We start from the raw sequence: 19,890 nt of genomic DNA on the forward strand, positions 1-19,890 counted from the left end.
GAAAATACAAGTCCCCTCAAGTACGTGGGCGCGTCGCTAGCACGTGATCGGAAACGCCCTAATCCGAACGACTGATTCCAGCAACAAAACCTGTGGCACTATTACATTGATACGTGCCATAGTGGAGAGTACTTATGTACATGGTTACTGAATAATGCATGTTACTTAACAAATTATATTTGTTGTTTTGATGTCTAGTAAGGCATGGACAAACCAAGTTAGTCTTTAATACCGCTCATCAGGTGCTTCACTAGATTCATATCTAGGTCCTTGCAGTTGCTTCTTCACCAATGCAGTATGGATGCCATTCTTACTCAGAAGTTCGTCGTGAGAGTACCACTTTCAGCCATCTGACCATCAGATATCACAGCTACAGTGTCTGCACTCTTGACAGTTGAGAGCCTGTGTGCTATGACAAGAACAGTCCTTCCCTTCATTAGAGAATCCATCGCATCCTGTATCATGTAGATGTACTCAATTAGTAAAAACAAATAAATATATCAGGAGAACTCCTCAGAAAAAAATCAATCAGTAGTTTTTTCCTAAGCTTTTTTAGCATATCCAGGAACCATGTTCAACAAAAATGCTCAAACCACAGCTCAGAAAATTCCAGGTGACAAGAGATGTAATACTTTATTGAAATGTAAATCAAAATTATGTTCTAATTATTCAGGATACAGCAGCCCTTGTTTTCAGAAAAACAGTAACCAAAATAATTTATAAATATACCTGAACCAGATATTCACTTTCAGCATCCAATGCACTTGTAGCTTCATCCAAGAGAAGGACCCGTGTGTTCATCAACAAAGCTCTTGCAATAGCTATTCTCTGTTTCTGGCCGCCAGAAAGTCTCATGCCTCGCTCCCCAACATGGGTCTTATATTGTTCAGGAAATTTAGATACAAATTCGTGTGCATTAGCCATTTTCTGCGGTAGCAGATTAAGAGTGGAATTAGCAACATATGTCATTCAGAAGAATTATTGCCTAAGGAACGATATTAAGACTTACAGCAGCATTTTCGATGTCAGTACTGCTGGCTTTGCCATCAAATCCATAAGCAATATTTTCTTCAACAGAGCAGTTAAAAAGGACAGGTTCCTGGCTAACAATGCTAACCTGCATTTTTAAAATTAATAATAAAAAAAATTATCGATCAAAATCTGCAAAAGAACTATGATTCTCAATTTTATCTCAATTTTATATTTTAATAGCAATAAAATCCACAAAATGCAAAGATGATGCAAGTGGTAGATCTATTTTTTTGCGTGAGCATACAGCTTGAAACAGAGTGATGGGGACATCAGAGTCCTTCGTCCAGATAATCCTGAGCCCCCGAATTGAGCCAGACTCGGATTGGGTCCATTTGAGTCTGAGTCATTTTCTTTTATTGCATTATTTGCTTTTGTCTTAGTCAAGTAAATTTGGTCAGTTGTTTTGTTATTAGACTAGTCAATTAGGTTTATGTAATTGGGTCAATGTATAAGGTCTATATAAAGACCACCCCTCTCATTTATGAGGGAACTGATGATTGAATGAAAAAACCCTAGCATCCTTCTTGTTCTTCTTCTTCTTCCTCCTCCCTTCTCTTCTTTCTGTGTCTCTATAACCTCTTCTTCCTTATTCCTCCCCTATTCTTCCTCCTCCTTTTTTTCCTGCAGTTATGCTACATCAGCTTGGTATCAGAGTCCCGGCTTTGCCCCTGTTGCCAAAGCCACGATCCAGCATCTTCTCCCTCAACCTCCCACGGTCCACCATCCCTGTTCATTCACCCCACCAAAATCCCACCCGAGACATCATCTCTGTCTCTTCCCCTCGGTGCTCACCAGAAGAACACACACAAAAAAAAGAAGGTCCCTCTCTCCCTCTCGGTTCTCATCAAAGACAAAAAGTGGAAAACCCCTTTCATCGGGCCCTTCCCATTGGCCGCCAAGCCCGCGGCCACCACTTCCACCGTTCGCCGCCGGCTGCACCGCACCCCACCACCGCTTTGTGCCATCCCGGCACCACCGACCTGCTGTGACCCCTCTTCACCGTGCACGTTTCCGCCTTCACCACCGGAAGATGCCTGCCGGAGCCATGACCACCTTGCCGTCGGCTCGCCACCAGACACCGCCGCCTGCCGGAGCCACTCGTCGCCGTGGACCACGGAACCGCAGCCGAGATCACCGCCCTCCGCCACGGCCGTCGGAGAGCCCTCCCGAACCGTCAGGAGGTTGAAGTTGCTTAACGGGTAAGCTTCACACCCGTTAACCCGAAACCCGGCAACCCGGATCCCACAAAAAAAAAGAAGGTCCGACATGTGATTTACATGTGACAACTCCGTAACGAGTATCGGGTCGGGTCAAACCCGATAACCAGAAACCCGGGTCCAAAAAGCCCGCACGTGACCGCACATGCGTAAAAAAAAAAGAAAAAAAAGGAAAAAAAGAAAAAAAAAGAAAAAAAGGAAAAAAAAGAGAGACCTACCACTGTTCGTCTTCTCCGGCTGGACGCCGCGCCGCAACCCTTGAGCGCCGCTCCACCCGTGCCGCCGCCACCCTTCGCCGCTTCTGCTCCGCCGGCCAAAGCCACCATCCCCTTCTATCTTCCGTGTCCGCCTACACCGCGCCGCCCAACCCATCCTACTTCTTCCCTCGAGCTCCGCCTCCATCGTCGCCGCAGCTCTGCCGCCACCTGCCTGCTGCTTTGTCTGCTCCGTCGCCGGCCATCCCCATCCCGAACCCTTGTCACCTTCCGCCGCCCCTCTTTCCCCTCATCCCTTTTCTTCTTCGGCCACTGCAGCTCACCCGAGCACCCTCCATCGACCCCCAGGCAGGCCCCTTTTGGACCCAAGTTTCGAACCACCCCACTGCCACCTCACGGGCCCAAGCCAGCAGGCCTTCACAACAGAGGCCTAATCCCATCCCACAAACTCCAACAAGTCCACTCCCCGCCATTTTACAAGCCCAGCTGACTTGCCAAGGTGCTGTGATTGGATCCAAGTTGAAGCCAATTGAAAGTGTCCATCAGCTACAACCACGCACCGATCGTCGCCCAGCCCACGAGCATACATTTTGGTCATCTATTTCACAACAGGTAATAAGGTTTCCACTTTTCTTGGGTTTGTTCATCTAATTATGTTCTAGTTCTCTTGCATGATAACCATATTCTTGAAACTTACTTTTGCTGTCAAAATTTAGAACATAGAACCCCTACTTTCAAACCTACCCTATTCGCCTTTTAAAATCTAGATATTGAATTAGTACACCCTAGCAACTGGATGTTTCTTAACATTCTTCGATCAGATTACTTTAGGATCAGAACAACTGTACTACTTGATTGCAATCTAATTTCGTAAATCGAATAATCTTAGTCCTTAATTCTGAATAACTGAAGTAAAAATTAGCAACATTTAAACTTTAAGATATTCTTGTGAAAACTTACTGATCTCTGAAATCATAATAGATTACATTAATAGGTTGTCCTGCGTCAAATTTAGTCATACATCATATCTATTAGGGTTTCATTAGTGATACTATATTTTACATCATCACCTCGTGTCGTCATTGCATGCCAAATCGTTGTGAGAGGAAGTACTATTTCAATCAACCTAAAACCTCTGTAGCTACCATTAATTTCGACATTTTGAGGTCTCTCATAGAACAGCTCGATGCCATGCGGGCTGTACACAAGGAATTCAAACAAGAGATCCGTGAGCTCATGCGAAATTCTAGGACCTCTAAACCGTCAACCCCTGTTGCAGCCCGACCTAACCAAAATTATCTTCCACAATCTACACCGCTTTTCAATCCTCCTAATCAACCCGGCCTAACCCACGCACCAAATAGGACCTCCCCGATGCCTGTCCCAAACCCTTCAACTGATAAGAAAAAAGGAATATTAGGTTCCAACCCTTCTTCTCGAAGCCAAACCCAATGCTTCTGGTGCCAAAAGTCCGGCCACATCGCGTCCCAATGCCCTGCCAAGACTTACCTAATTACTGAACCAGAAGCTGGGACCCAAGAGATCGAGTATGTCAAAGAAGTCTATGAACCAAATATAAAAGACTATGTAGCAGACTTTGAAGACGAACCCACAGAATTAGACTTTGTCCAAAATAATTTCTGTAATAACCTCCAATTTTTTTTTATAAAAATGGATAGAATAGTCCTTTAAAATTGATATAAGGGATAAAATTGGAAGGAATCAAAAGATAATGGCATAGTTGTAGATGAGTTGAAGTGGTAGGATAAAATTGGAAGGAATCAAAAGTTAATGGCATAATAGTAGATATGTTGAAGTGTTAAGGGCAAAATGAAAATTTTTGGTGTGTGCTGTGACTTAATTAAGAGGGTTTGGTGGCTCAGACGTGAAACAGAGAGGAGAGGAAGGTCTCAGGCGTGGAAGGAAAGAAGAAAAAAAAAGAGAGAGAAGAAGAAGAAGAAGAAGAAGAAGAAAGAGAAGAAAGAGGAAGGGGATTCGAGGTGGAGGGGAGTTCCGGTTGCGCTGCCAGCTGAAGGAAAAGGCGTAGGTCTCCTTCCCCTCTACGCAAAGACCTCGATTTTCCGAAGAGAAAAAGGTAAATACCCATTCCTACCTAGTCTTTTGATGAAATTAGGCTATACAAAGGGTGGATGTAGTCTAGAGGGATTGGATAAGGATTGTAGAGATGGTTAAAAGAGAAAGAATTGGATTTCGACAAGTTTTTCCGGCACTGCAGAAAAACCATGTCGAAGTTCCAACTTTGGCGAATTGTTTCGGAGGTCAATCGGCCTTCGATGGCAATGTATCTTACCTCTTTGGAATCCCTCATGAGTGTATAATGTTAGATAAAAATGTCATAAAATTTGGAGTTTGAAAAATGGACCAAAATCGGGATGAAGTAACCTTGTCGGTCCGGGTTACTGTTCATCCGGGTGGGAAATAAGAAATTTCATGCCATAATAGGGTATTAAGCCTAGATTAGGCTAAGAGAGACGTTGTACTCGTGCAAGGGAGTCCCTAATACACATAAATGGTGAGGTAATTAATAAGAAAAATAAAAAAAAGAAAAGAAAAGATTTAGGGAAGGGGGGAGTTGAGTCAACTAAAGCCTTCTATGTTATGATTGATACATAGATAAGAGGCCCTTGATATAAAACTAAGAGCATGATTAATATATGTTTTAGCTAGGCAAGAAGTTAGGGAGCAAGAAGAAGAAGCCCCCTACTGCCTACCATAAAGTTTTGAAGGTGTATCAGGGCTGTGCCAGATTGACAGGTAAGTGGGAGTTTGTACTTTGCACCATGAGCACATTCCTTATTCATTTTCATGAATGTTGCCAAGTGTGACTTGATTCCATCTGAGCTCATTGATTAATTGTTGTGGTAGATTCCTCTATGTTTTGTTCTCCATGCTTGATTAATCTGTACATGCATTTGAGAAAATATTGAGAGAAATTACGAGGGATAGATGAGTAATTAAATTGGTTCCAAATTGTGAAATGACTTCTTTTGTAAATTGATTTCATTTTCTCTATTTCAAAGACTTGTGAGTGGTAGTCTTGATTATACTCCTTTATGAGTAGTTAAATTGGATCCGAATTGTGAAATGACTTCTTTTGTAAATTGATTTCATTTTCTCTATTTCAAAGACTTGTAGAGCCTTTCTCATGATATATTGAGTTGCATTGTACTCCCATGATTCCTCACTCCCAACCCTGATATTAGTTGTGATTGGGTCATGGCCGAGTGAGTGGTAGTCTTGATTATGCTCCTTTTTAGTAGAGTATTGGAATGGTGCATTATGGCATTTATGCAAAGCTTGGCAGTATCTACAGGACACCTATAGTCGATGGGGTTAGATATCGGCCTTGTGCACATAGTAGCCTTCTGGGTGGGCGGAGCCCAGTCCCTTCCTAGGGGGGACACGGCCCTAGGCGTAGGATCGGTCGGTCCTACGACTTATATTCTGCTTGCCGCCGGGCATAGTAAGACCCCGCGAGGTGCAATATGGCTTTCCGCGGATGTAGAATTCCCGCGAGGTGCCGTTTAGTATATAGATGTGAGATGTTTCTGTGGATTTCTGTTCTGGATACTGGCCAGCATTTACATGATCAGTGTGGTGTCTTATCCTGCATATGCATGTGACAGTAGGAAGTTGTTGTGGTTCGCCTGGGGCGTAAGACCCACCTTCCGACAGCTGTCTAGTGATGACTTCGCATATTGACATCCTGATTTACATATTGGTGTGGTGTCATATTCTATGCATGCATATGGCAGTAGGAAGTTGTTGTGGTTCGTCTGGGGCGTAAGACCCACCTCCCGATAGCTATTTATCGATGTTTCAGCATATTGACACCCTAATTTACATATTAGTATGGTGTCATATTTTATGCATGCACATGGCAGTAGGAAGTTGTTGTGGTTCGCCTGGGGCATAAGACCCACCTTCCGATAGCTATTTATCAATGTTTCAGCATATTGACACCCGATTTGTATGTTCCAGTATTATGATCTGTCGAGCATATTCATGAGTAGCATATATGATTACTTGATTATTCCATATGTGCTCCAGATGAGTTGATTGTGATTGTGGTGATATTGATGATTTACTCTATATTCTCTATGTTGAGTTCATGTTCATCTTGTTATTGATCTTGAGATTTCATCTCGAGCCATGATTATATTCTGTCTCATATGCATAGTACTCTCTATCCACTCATTGAGTATTGATATACTCACTTCCCAGTTTGATGTTTTTGATTGCAGGGCAGGTATTGTATAAAGAGGAGCAGGATTAGTGGTTGCCTACTAGCTGTGCCGCTCCATAGTATAGTATAATGTAAATAGAGGTTTATACCTTTTGGTGTATTACAAAACTTCTGTTGTATGTAGTATATAGTTACAGTCATAGATCTTGTTGTGGATATGGGTTGACCATGGATGGATTGGGAAGCAGGTATATATATATATGTGTGTGTGTGTGTGTGTGTGTGTGTGTGCAGATCAGTTGTGTGCCTGTGATAATGTATTGCTATATATTGTCCAGGTTTATTATGTGACAGATTATGTGATTGCTGCTCTGACAGGTAGTGTTGTTGTATGTATTGAGATAATTCTAACAGGTCACCATAGGAAAGATGATCATTTTGTGCATGCATCATGCCAATTTTTTTTAGAATTTACTGATGATTGATAGGTAGTAGGGTTCTACGTGGTGGCTGGTGGCCTTATGCCTACCCGCACCCTAGGACCGTCGCGGCGGCCCGCCGGAACGGGGCGGGGGTCGTGACAATTTCCAAAGGGAGACTATTGATCTAAGTACAACCATGCCATTTCACATTACTACTGTGGAAGAGGTAGTGAAAGATATTGAGAGCCAGTCACCTGAGTTGGCACTTGTGGCTAAAGATACCAATGCGGAGTCCAACCTTGAACATTCTCCTATAGTAGTTTCCTTTCTAGAGGAGTTTCATTTTGTAGTCCCTGATGATCTTCTAGATGCACTTCCTCCGATGCGTGATATCCAACACGCAATTGATCTAGTTTCCGGAGCATCTATGCCCAACCTTCCACAACATAGGCTCAACCCGAATGCATATGCTAGGACCTGGGATTTAATATTACCGACAGATGAGTTTGCATATAATAGTTCAGTTAATAAGTCCATAGGCATGAATCCATTCGAAGTGGTGCATGATTAGAAACCTAGGAAACCCATAGACCTGTTTTTCATGTCTCATTAGTATAGAGTCTTTGAGTTTGCACAATCATTTGCATCACATCCACATTCATTGCATTAAGAAATCGGCAATTGTAGTCACTTTAGTAACTTAAAATATAAATTCCTTGCTGATTTACACAGTTGTTATAAAGAGATAAGTGAAAGAGATTACGTCATGATAAGAATTAGGCTTGAACGACTTTCTTCGGAAACGTTTAAGAAATTGCAAGCTTGTAGTGCGGAATCGTTCAAAGTCTTAATGAAAATCAGTTCGAATGCATATGTTGTGGATCTTCCTGATGACTATGGGATTAGTGCGACATTTAATGTTCAAGATTTAGTCCCATACAAAAAGACAATATTCATGCCTTCTGACCCCTTTATTGATATACCTGCCCATGTTGAACACCCTGATCTATTACCTGCTGTTGAGCCACTACCTCCCAAATTTCATGCATGCAGAGAACAAATAGAACATATATTGGATGAGCAGGTTATATCAACCAGGAACGGTGGTTACCAACATTACCTTATTCGGTGGAAAGGTCGACCAAAGTCTGACATGACGTGGATTTTCAGAGCCCGGTTACAGCGCTTTGACCCCGATCTTCTGGAACAGTACGATAGCTGGCTAGACCTGTACCCGACGGGGTTGAGCTTTTCTCACTCGGGAGGAGTTGATGGGGACATCAGAGCCCTTCGTCCAGATGATCCTAAACCCTCGGATTGAGTCAGACTCAAATTGGGTCCATTTGAGTCTAAGTCATTTTCTTTTATTGCATTTGTCTTAGTCAAGTCAATTTGGTCAATTGTTTTGTTATTAGAGTAGTCAATTGGATTTATGTAATTGGGTCAATGTGTAAGGTCTATATAAAGACACTACAGAAAATGTGGAAAAAGCCGATCTTTTTTTTGGCGCCGCTATTCACTAGCGTCGGGAAAAAATACCCCAACCCCCACATATCCTCACGCTTCAAAGAAGCGTCGGTAGCTTCCTCCCCAAATACAGCTCTCCCGATCGATCCCTAGCCTGGAATCCTTTTCCGCCTCTCCGCCTCTCCGCCTCCCGATTCTCCCTCAAGCCTCCTCCCTCCTCTCCGGTTCATAGATCGAGCGTTGCCTCCGCCCTCAAGCCTCCTCCCTCCTCTCCGGCGTCGACCGACCGGCCCTCAAGCCTCGAGCGAGCTTCACCTCCGCTCTCGAGGATCTTCTTCTCGTCCCTCCTCTCCCAGAGCTTCTGCCAGAGCTGCCTCGCCTTTTTCCTGAAGTTTCTGAATTACCTCCAGACCTTCGTCGGCGTCTCGCTCATTCTCTATTCGGTATGGATGCTGAATCACTGGCACCGACACGGTCACGGCGGCAGCGGCTTTAGTTTCGATTTCGACAAGCTGCCAGTTCCCTGGTACTCTTCCTCCCGTTCCCATTTTTTGCAAAATCTCGTGCTTCATTGGAACCAGCGGAACTTAAATCTTGGTTCCAAATTGTTTCTTTTTTTAATGTTATATGATAGACTTTTTGTGATTGATTCTTGTGATGAAGTGGTTTGATATAACTGGTACAGGTTGGTGTGCTCGTTGATGGGCATCGGGTTCTTGGTGTGTTTAATTGCTTTCACAGGGCATGTTGCTGCCGAGGCCATTAGTGGCTGTTGCCTCTGTTTCGTATCCTACTTATGAATCTATCTCTCGCTCTTCTTCTTCTTCTTCTCCACTTATTTTGCATCAAAACATTTTAGTATCATTCACTGTGCAGAACAATTCTGTGAGGAATTTTTCATCATGTGGCCGACTAGAGATTGGTAAGTGGTGACAGATGCTACTTAGGGCTTGACTTAAAGAAAATGTTCTGTTATATAAGCAATGTGTTTCTTTGTTACTAAATCTTGGTGATCTTGAAATGCCAGTACGTGATGTTCGTAGCCTAATTCTTAGCAAGTGGCCTATTTGGAGAAAAACAAAAATACTGAATGTACTATTTTGTTCCTTTTCTTGGTTTATTTGGTGTCGGCAGAATGTTCTTGCAAGTATGCTCTGACATTTTTATGCCATCTTTTCATCATCTACTTTGTTCTTTTAGTTTAGTTTAGGTACATCTTTGATCATCTATCCTCTCGTGAATCTCCAATTCATGCTATCTACATTTTTTTCACTTATATTCACGATTGTTCTGTAACAAAATTATAGTAACATGTAAACTGTTTACTGAAGGACATGTCTGAACTAGCATATAGATTTAATTGTTTAAATACATTCTTTAATTTTGTCTAAAGTGGCTTGGTGCCGAACAAAAAAACAGAGAAGGTATTCTGAATTACTTAAATATAAAAAAGAGCAAAAAACATCAATATAAGCCTTTGAAAATCTGCTGAAGTTAAGAAAAAAAAAGCAACAAAAGAAAAAATGCAAGGCAAGTTTGACTACAGAATTTTTAAAGAGAAACTGCATACTCACAAAATTAGATCATAAATGCAGATCCTTGCAATGCCTTGACAAGCTTTTAATTATTGGTGAAGGTGATGGTGAACGAAAAAAATGAAAAGAAGTTGCACCCTAATTATTACCATATTAAAATGTTTCAGTTGCTAATATAAATAAATCCTCCTCCTTTAGTCCAAGCGCAAATATTTGAGGGCACCAGCATGATATCACTTGGCGCTATATATTTCAATCATCCTAATGAAATTCTAAGCATTAACAATCTATCATCCAAGTTCATCGCTTTTCTGATAAATTGCAGCACACCTGGTTAAAATTATCTTGCTGACCATGCTTCTGACAGTTGACGTGTATGAAAAGCTACATGTTGATCATTACACTATAAGTCTTTCCTCTCATCATTGTTTTGTAGAGCAGTTATCTTCATTAGTTTGTCCTTCTGGATCATTTTAAACATTTTAACACCTTTCTTTTTATTTGTTCTACAGATTTCAATGTATGTTATTTTCTGTTTCTTTTCTTTCTTTTTTTCCGACACTCAGTTTGAGCTTTCATGGTTTACTTAACTGGGTCGATCACAGTATGCAGTTTTGACCACGATTTTAATTTTACTGGAAGCTGCTTTGGTGGGCGATCTTGTATTCAACAAACACTGGGAAGAGGTAAGTTGAAAGCAGTCAAAATTTGTATGACTTCTCTAGAGGACCATGTCTACTTGCATTGGTAAACATTTATGCTGCTTATGTCATGCCTCGCAGGATCTTCCACATGATGCTACTGGAGAATTAAAAAGGCTTCGAGCCTTTGTTGAAGCCAATATAGGTATATGTAAGTGGGTGGCCGTAACTGTATTGGTGGTTCAGGTATCCAAATACGCTTGTCCTTATTTTAAAGTATAGAATAGCCATTATGTCTTGCTGAACTGACAATAAGCATAAATGGCTGCTCATCAAATTGACACACAATGCTCCAAAGTATTAAGCAGCTATTGGTTTTTTCTTGCTTTATTTAAGATATAATAATTATCAACGTGCTATAAACTTCAGTAAAGCTTTTAGGAGTGCAAATTGAAAGCTCAGCAGACAAATGCAGAAGGAATACAAAGCAGCATCTGATTAATGCAATTGCGCAAGCATGAAGACAATCATTCCCACATGGTTGGTAATAGTGCACATGAAGGAAATAGAAAATAGAAAAGAGGTGAAGACTATGCAAGCTACCAAAAAAAGACAAATAAATTGTTTATGCATGCCGATCGGTACAGCGAACCTTGTTCTAAAACAACTGTCAAACAATAAATTATAAAAAAAATTTCCTCAGTAAATCACAGTTGTAGTGTGATTAAATTGTAGATTGACTAAGCCATTTCATTTAGAGATATAAACAATGAAAATGATGCTTCTTGTAAATATTATTTGTTCTATGATCAATATTATTGTTCATGCCTCTAAAACAACTGTCAAACAATAAATTATAAATGTATAAACTTTTCCTTAGTAAAATCCAAGTTGTAGTGTGATTAAATTGTATATTGACTATTTCATTTAGAGATATAAACAATGAATATGCTGCTTCTTTTAAATATTATTTGTTCTATGATCAATATATTGTTCATTCGGGTAATAGAATATGCTTCTTTAACAGATGTCCTCGAGCACGCATTGTTAGAAACATGAAACATGTTGAATTGCTAAGACTCTCAAGTTTTGCTTTAATAAGAGCACTGCAGAGAATAAGTATAGTTTATTAGAAGACTTTTGCTTTATTTTACATCTTCTATGCAGGCACTCTCACTTCTGTTAGCAGTGATTCTGCGAGGAATGGCCTTTTCTTATCAACTTGTTCCTGGATCGTTCTACAGCTGTGGAGATGCCAGGAAAACACGTGGTCACTTATATTTGCTGGATTACTTTTATTTTTTTGTATCTTGTTGCATTTGAGCTTTTCTTTCATTTGACCTCTGAAGGGCCTTTTGAACCTTGTGTCATTTATTTTTCTCACAAGACTTTTAGTTCAGTAATAAGGGACCCCTTAAGGTTTATCTGAGTGCATTTACTAAGATTCTCTCTGATTTAGTATCTGGAAGTTCTTTGCTTTGATGAGTTTACTTCAAATGTCATGCCCTTCTATTTCATATCCTTTATCATCTCAGCAAACTTTTTTTTTTCAGTCCAATACATTTTTTCCCTGTCGCGTTGGTTAGATAGCTTATTGAATGGTTAATACATGCATCAAGTTATATGGTGCATCCCCTGGATCTTGCCATAGCTTATATTGCTCTTAGACAGTTACTGTTTCTTCTTATTATTAGTCTACAGCTGCTGCAATTTCCATTTCTAACTAGCAACTTCTTGTGGTTGCAAGGTTTCATTGTTTTGTTGAACCTCGTTGTAACAGGAACTCCACCTGAAAATGAAGGGAGGAAAGGGAAAAGGGGCAACAAAGAAGGAAACTAGGGAATTACTGAAGCTAGCTGATGACAGGTTACTTGAGCTTTTTTAATGCTGCATCCAGTCAACCTTTGCGATGAAATTGCTAACTTCATCCTATCTGCTGTTGTAGCTTACAATACTTTCTGTTTGTGATGATGGCTTATGATCCATCTTATTTACTGAGTAAACTGATTGAGCCTATGGAGCATGGAAACACTGAGTTTAAGTGCAGATGCACACATGAGGTTCTAGGCACATTTGCAGCAAGGCTGGGGCACACAAGTGGTCATTTTGTAATTATATGAGTATTTCCTATGAGTGAAACAAATATATGTTATGACAGAGGGTCCTTCTTCTGCACGTTCAATATTAAGGATTTTACTGTAGCCAAGATCCCTTTGCAGAAGAGAGGTTTTCAACAGGCTATGTTCTAGAAATATATTTGAAGTAGGGATGCGTTTTTGTGCTTTTGGAAGATACTACGATATTGGGAATCTACATTGATAAAATTAAGTATTTCATGAGGTTGCATAACTTTTGACATAATGTGTAATAATTGCTGGAGATGGTACACAAACACCATCTTTGCATTTGTGATGGTTGCTGTGTATGCTTCTTTTTTTTGTTTTTCATAATGGTTGGGAAATGCAAGGCTGCTAGGAAGTGAATAGGACTAATATAGTTTATGGTTTTGTATGTTTCTCTATTTCAGGAAGGTTGGGAAACGCAAGGCTGCTATTAAGGCAGATAAGAGTAGCAAAAGACAGGCCAAGAAGGAAAAAAAGGCCGAAAAAGATCCTAACAAACCAAAGAGGCCTCCTAGTGCTTTCTTTGTTTTCCTGTAAGTGCCCTTGCAATTCTCTTGTTTCACGTAGAGGCTTCTACTTTGTAGTTCTACATTTTGTTTCCAGATATCATTAACTTCTTGCAACTTTAATGTTGCAGTGAAGAGTTCAGGAAACAATACAAGCAGGAACATCCCAATGTGAAGGCTGTCTCAGTTGTAAGGAGATACACAGACAGAATCTACTATACTTAATCATTATCGAATCATCAGTTATACTTCGATTCATGGATTTAAGTGACATTTGATGTTGTTACTGAAGGTTGGTAAAGCTGGAGGAGAGAAGTGGAAATCATTGTCTGATGCTGTACGTATTATTTTTCAGTTAAAGAAATAGAAATCTTTTCAATAAATCGCATAATAATGATGACAGATCTGGGATTCTGGCTCAGTATTTCGGAACTCTGTATGTCTTTTTGTTTGCTTTATCTGTGCTAAGATTGCCTGTGACTGAAGTGGTCTTGTCTTGATGGTCGTTAAGATGTATATAACTATTTTAATGCATACAGGCTTGACCTTATTTTAGTTGAATTTAAATGTAAAACTATAGATAGTATGGCGGTGAATGTTGGGCTTTTTATAGTAGAATCTTTTCCTATCTTTGTTATCGGAAACTTCTGAATGATGGTGGCTCCTCTCATATTGCACATCGTATTGCAAATAATTTGTTTTTCTTAATTGTCAGGAGAAAGCTCCATATGAAGCCAAAGCTGCAAAAAGGAAGAGTGAATACGAAAAGCAAATGTCTGCCTACAACAAGAAACAAGTACTAAACAAAGCTAGTCTTCTTGCATGTTTGAATGGTAGCATGTGGAACATTACTTTACAATGGTCCCTGGTTTATTTTGCTATACTTTTTATTCAGGAAAGTGCGACTGATGACGGTGATGAGGAATCTGATAGGTCAAAGTCTGAAGTCAATAATGAGGATGAAGAGGAAAGTGGAGAGGTAAGCTTCTTAGAGCTCTTCCAGTGAATAAGATTATGCTGCATTATGTGACAATAAGTTGTAGAAACCTTTTTATTCATTTCACATTCTTTTCAAGGCATAAGGAAATAGACCCTACTCCTATTAGGAAAGAGGAAGGGCCTTCCTCCCTGTCTCTTCAGATGGCTCATTTTCAGGGCTGTTTGTTTTGTTGTGGGCTGAATAGTTTATCAGATTGATTTATGTTGAACTTTACTTGTTTGAGCCTTCCATGTCTGTGATTTTTTTCCTTAGCACCCTAAATCAGCTTAGGAGATCTCCTGGACCACTTGGAAGGAGATGCGCTGTGCTTTTAAAAAGAAGAAAGCTTGTTATTAATGTACTTGTGCATTATTTAGTCAGATGCTTTTCAACTTGTCCTCGCAGATCTAAGTAGTAGGAAATTTCAACATTGCCTTTAGACTATCTTTTTGATAACTGGAAGAAATTAAATTTTTTAAAGTTTTGTGGCTGGAGAGTAGTACAATTTGTGGACGTGCGATTTGTGGGGGTTTCTTTGCCAGCATGTATGTTTTGTGGGGTCAGGTAGTTGTAGCTTCTCTCTTTTCTATTTGTTCTAGAGGACTTGTTGCTTCAGGTAGCTCTATTTGCAAATGCTGCATTTTATTTCTGTGACCATGTTTTGGTTGATTTGTCTGGTTTTCATCTGCACTTTACCGTTTCTAGGCTCTACAACCGGCTAGTGAACTGTCATCATCATCTTCACCTTGTGGTCTTTCCATGAATGTTAGTTTGAATCCATTGCATGTTATGCTTGAATGCCAGGTTGTGCAACCTAGCACGAGGCATCAGTCTATGTAAGATTTGGTGCTTTGATTGTCGTTTCTTAACCAAAGCAGCTGTTTTGTTTTTCTCTTGAATAAAAATGTGCATCGCTCTTTATGATTTGTAAGAGGAAAGAAAAGGTGCAGATGTTTCTGCATTTCTTCTGTCTGCATGAAGAATCAATAGCGGTGTATGACAAGCCTGCTGTCATTTTATTTTATTTTTTGGAAATCATGAGCATCTTTTGTACGTTAAATTTTGGGAATTGTCATTTCTGATGTGAGTGTTACTGCAGGAGGAGGAAGATGAGGATGAGGATTGAAAACGGGGACATCTTGACTACTATGGCATTACAGAGAAGCCTGGATGTGGGACTGTGCCGTAGGTCAAAGTTGCCGGCCTTTGAAATGATAAACGATGTCGTTCTTGTGCCTTTCTATTTCCATGTTAGGCTTTGTATATTTGTTTCACTTATCTTGCTTTTATTCCCAGTGGAACCTATGCTTGCAAAGGATACTCATCCTTGTATTAGTCTTATTAGTTGCTATTTTTTAATCCCAACCATAAAACTATGATAAATCCCTTTTGTTGGAGCATTTGCATTCCTGACGGTGGTCATATTATCTACTCGAATTTGATGATGCTTAGGTATCTGTGTTCATGGCAACGTGCTATTGGATAATATTTAGTGAATTATTGATGCAAGTTGGGAATAAAACTGGATTGGGCTAGTCGGAAGTTGGGAATTATTGATGCTAGTCGGGAAAGCCGTTTTTGCCGACGCTTTAAAGCGTCGGCGAAAACGCAAAACTGGATTGGGCTTTATCGACGCTTTAAAGCGTCGGAAATGCCGTTTTTGCCGACGCTTTAAAGCGTCGGCGAAAACGCAAAACTGCATCGGGCTTTATCGACGCTTTAAAGCGTCGGAAAAGCCTTTTTTTTCCGACGCTTTAAAGCGTCGGCGAAAACGCTGTTTTTGCCGACGCTTTAAAGCGTCGGCGAAAACGCTGTTTTTGCCGACGCTTTCTCTTAGCGTCGGCAAAAATCGGACCCACGCCCACCTGTCCGACGTCTGACCCACGCTTTGGGTCGCGTGGGCTGGGAATTCGCCGACGCTTATAAGCGTCGGTAGAGACAAAATAAAGCGTCGGGAGTTATTCCTTCTTTTGTAGTGAGACCACCCCTCTCATTTATGAGGAAATTGATGATTGAATGAAAAAACCCTAGCCTCCTTGCTGACATTACTATAGAATGATAGATGTGCAGCGCATTCTGTAAGGCTAACAACTCATTTCTTCTTCTTCTTCCTCCTCCTCCTCCCCTTCTCTTCTTCCTGCGTCTCTATAACCTCTTCTTCCTTCTCCCTCTCCAATTCTTCCTCCTTCTCCTCTTTTTCCTGCAGTTGTGCTATCTACTGGCTCGACAAAAGGATACATCAGCATTTTTTATATGTTTTTTTTTCTTTGCCTGAACTTATTCTGATTGACACTAACAGCTACAAACTACTGCAACAGTTAGGTGGACATGTGAGCAATCTCCACATCCTGAACAAAGCAATCCACTAGCATGTCAGTGGTTCTCTTCATAAAATTGTAAAATCCTACCATCTCTGCTTGAAGAACTGACAAAAATTATGATTCATTTATAGCTCTAGCAGCATCAAAATATATACTAGCTCTCTTTATTGTGGGTGACTGAGAGTATATACTGGAGGAGCAATAAAAATATTGATATCAGATTTTCATTGTGGTTGTGGTATAGCTTTTTTGTTTGATTGTTTGTTTGTCTTCTTAGCACATTTTCATGTATATGCCCATATACAAACTTCCAAATGTCATGATCATAATTCTTGTGTCTGATAGACTCTTAGGTTATTATCACAGATCACTAACCATCTATATTGATGCATTACATTATTTAGAACTGCATATGTGCATCTCCGAGTCAGAAACTTGATGTGTGAAAGGTGGGATGATCTTCTTGTGTATCTATGCAAATGAATCTTAAGATGTTTAGGAAGTTTGGTGACAATACAACAAATATCATGTCGAGTACCTGTCTGTGTAGATGCTCGTGTGATACTTCTACCAATGGAACTCCGTTTAGTAAGATCTTTCCCTTTACAGGGTCATAGAACCGTTCAATTAAATTTGCTATAGTAGTCTGCAAGTTCCATGCAACAAGAATAAGTAGTGAATATCCTGCAGATCAAGTTTAAAAAAATTTGCAAAAGCTAACTCCTTTGGCAGGATCCAATTAGTAGAGGGACAAATGCTGCTGGTTTGTAAATGAAATTACTTTTCCACCACCACTTGGCCCAACAAGGACAACCTTTGAGCCAGGCCTCAACTTCAATGTAATTCCCTAAAATTGAGAAAGTAATTCATCAAAATGAATTGCATGAGAAATCAGGATCAATTGAGAAATGAAAGTTAATAGAACTTCTATTTGGATTGTGTTTTAAAAACAACACATAAGATATATACCTTAAGCACCATATGAGTGGGGCGAGAAGGATAAGCAAACCAGACATCATCCAGCTCAGCATCTCCATCTTGGTCGCTACCATCAATCCACATTGTCAATTGAAAACATCAATAGCTATCAAAGTAGCTTAAATATTGTTAGTGTCAGCGTGCACTGGTTTATATGGATAACCAACCCAAAGGGGCATGTATCTCCTGATTTTGGCATGGAGGAGACACGATCAAGAAGCTGAAAACTCTTCGGCTTGCACCAGCAGCTTTCATCATTGTTGTATATAATCCTGATAGAGAAGACACTGACGAACCAACTACAGTGGGACAAGAAAAAATAAAAGAATCATCTCCATCTTGCATCAAATGTTTAGCATCTTTGCCAAAAAAATCTTTATGGTTCAGATGTATATATCTGCATTATCAGAAGATAACTAAACCATTTTCGAATCTTGTTTAAAGCTAAATAACTTGAAGTATATTTAAAGCCTTCAAGAATAACCTGTAAGGCTGTAAAGAATGAATGATGTAAGAGCACCAGTAGTCATAGACCCAGTGATGGTCAGATTAGCTCCATACATCACTACAGCGACAACTGACAATGTTGATGCTGCATTGAGTCCAGCAAAAAGACCAACAACTTTCTGGAGCAAAGGTCATTAACAGTTCAGCAATCAACTAATTATCTCAAATGCATAAACAATTGCAAACCAGAAAAGGAACTCACAGCCTGTTTGAGTCCTAGCTTCAATGTTCCATCTACTTTCTCAGGGTATCGTGAAATTTCATAATCCTCCTGAGCAAAGGACCTGACTGTGCGTATGGCTCCAAAAGATTCCTGAATTGGAAATTCACTCTCAGATTGTGACTTCATCTGTCATATGACCTGCTGAAGTGTGTAAAGGAATACAGCCTACAGATCAACTTAATGGAATCAGAATAAATAAGTTTCGATTTTAAGATCTGCTTCATCCCCAGTGTGTTTCAATGTCTATAACTCACTTAGCACCTTATAAGATTCAATCATCATAACTGGAACATGTTAGGAAAAATTCAAAAATTATAAATGGTGTATTGAAAGCAAAAAAAAGAGATAATGTTCGAAAAATCTAACAAAAAAAAATAAAAATAGCAATTAGAAAACTTGAAAATAACAAAAATTTGAATATTAAAAAAATAATATTAAAAAAAATTCAGAAAATGATGATGAGAAAAATATATAAATTTAGGTATAAAAATATGCTCCAGGGTGAATTTTTAGTTTTCAATGGCACATATGGCATACATATAAACACCTATCTACCATATATGGTGCGAAAGTCTCAAAATCCAGCACATTGGGGTGGCCTTTGAGGTTTCTTGCATGGATTCTTTTCTTTTTTCATTTTTTCATTGTTATTAGATTCCCAAATCTTCTATTATGTAAAGGCTTTCTAATGTGATGGGGGCCACATAGAGTCTCAACTCTCAATGTTCCCTTTGTGTGAAAGTTTTTCTAATATGGTGCCCACACGGCTGGAAGAAAACAATAGTACAAGATGCCGATTAGCTAGCTGATACGGTTGTGCCAAAGGCTCGCAAACAGACCCCCTCTTTGTTAGGGTTGGGCGAGTTCAATCGGGAAGGGCTATTCCATGTCAGAGCTGGAAATTGCTCATGGCCTCATCTACCAAAAAATTGCAAATTGTTTATAATTTATATAATGTGCACTACATGGAACAGAGCCTTGCAACAAATTTCAAGTTGTTAATCATGTAATAAAGATAATTACATTTTAGAGAAGAACTCCCAACAAAAGAGAACCTTATGTTGTATGGCATTTAATGGTTTTAATAGTTTTGAAATTTGGCAAGCAGGGCCATATAAAAGGTGATTCCATATGTGCTTCCTTGTGATGAAGGGGTCCAAGTTGGATAACTTGTGGCAAGTGACTGTGTTTTTATTGAACCCTCCATCTTCATAGATCAAGTTTGTTTGGAAACAGATGAGGCACTGACTGGTATGACATTTTGTTAAACCTTGATATAAGCCTATAACTTTGTGCCTGTGTGCGAAAGAGAGATCATTTGATCCCTTCCTGAGGCACTGACTGGTATGACATTTTGTTAAACCTTGATATAAGCGCATAACTTTGAGCCTGTGTGCGAAAGAGAGATCATTTGATCCCTTCCTGAGGCACTGACTGGTATGACATTTTGTTAAACCTTGATATAAGCCTATAACTTTGTGCCTGTGTGCGAAAGAGAGATCATTTGATCCACCAGG

General features: G+C 39.9%; 1 protein-coding gene and 1 pseudogene across 2 annotated transcripts; one reads left to right on the forward strand and one right to left on the reverse strand.

Moving 5' to 3' along the window:
- Positions 1 to 210: 210 nt before the first annotated feature.
- On the reverse strand, positions 211 to 19,078 carry LOC103697586 (ABC transporter B family member 25-like; annotated as a pseudogene). Its single transcript, XR_015987009.2, has 9 exons — positions 18,353 to 19,078; positions 18,128 to 18,269; positions 17,811 to 17,942; positions 17,635 to 17,710; positions 17,447 to 17,512; positions 17,204 to 17,311; positions 1,010 to 1,117; positions 730 to 927; positions 211 to 455 (listed from the first exon to the last, which is right to left on the reverse strand). The product of XR_015987009.2 is annotated as an ABC transporter B family member 25-like (transcript).
- On the forward strand, positions 8,584 to 14,389 carry LOC148702514 (uncharacterized). Its single transcript, XM_089930541.1, has 10 exons — positions 8,584 to 9,086; positions 9,246 to 9,345; positions 10,701 to 10,781; positions 10,878 to 10,982; positions 12,517 to 12,602; positions 13,264 to 13,392; positions 13,497 to 13,554; positions 13,658 to 13,702; positions 14,081 to 14,161; positions 14,261 to 14,389. Exons 1-10 carry the CDS (start codon positions 9,010 to 9,012, stop codon positions 14,369 to 14,371), a joined length of 873 nt encoding a protein of 290 aa, XP_089786667.1. The 5' UTR covers positions 8,584 to 9,009; the 3' UTR covers positions 14,372 to 14,389.
- Positions 19,079 to 19,890: the final 812 nt, after the last annotated feature.

This window comes from Phoenix dactylifera, chromosome 1 (genome assembly GCF_051530095.1).
Source record: "Phoenix dactylifera cultivar Ajwa chromosome 1, Ajwa_hap1_PhDact_Kaust_v1.1, whole genome shotgun sequence".
Taxonomy (NCBI): domain Eukaryota; kingdom Viridiplantae; phylum Streptophyta; class Magnoliopsida; order Arecales; family Arecaceae; genus Phoenix; species Phoenix dactylifera.

What these genes read in the sequence shown, in the direction of transcription:
- LOC148702514 (XM_089930541.1), top strand. Translation starts at nt 9,010, where the DNA reads ATGCTGAATCACTGGCACCGACACGGTCACGGCGGCAGCGGCTTTAGT. An exon ending in AGTGCTTTCTTTGTTTTCCT is followed by an intron (nt 13,393 to 13,496) that starts GTAAGTGCCCTT and finishes TTAATGTTGCAG; the next exon opens with TGAAGAGTTCAGGAAACAAT. An exon ending in CTGCCTACAACAAGAAACAA is followed by an intron (nt 14,162 to 14,260) that starts GTACTAAACAAA and finishes CTTTTTATTCAG; the next exon opens with GAAAGTGCGACTGATGACGG.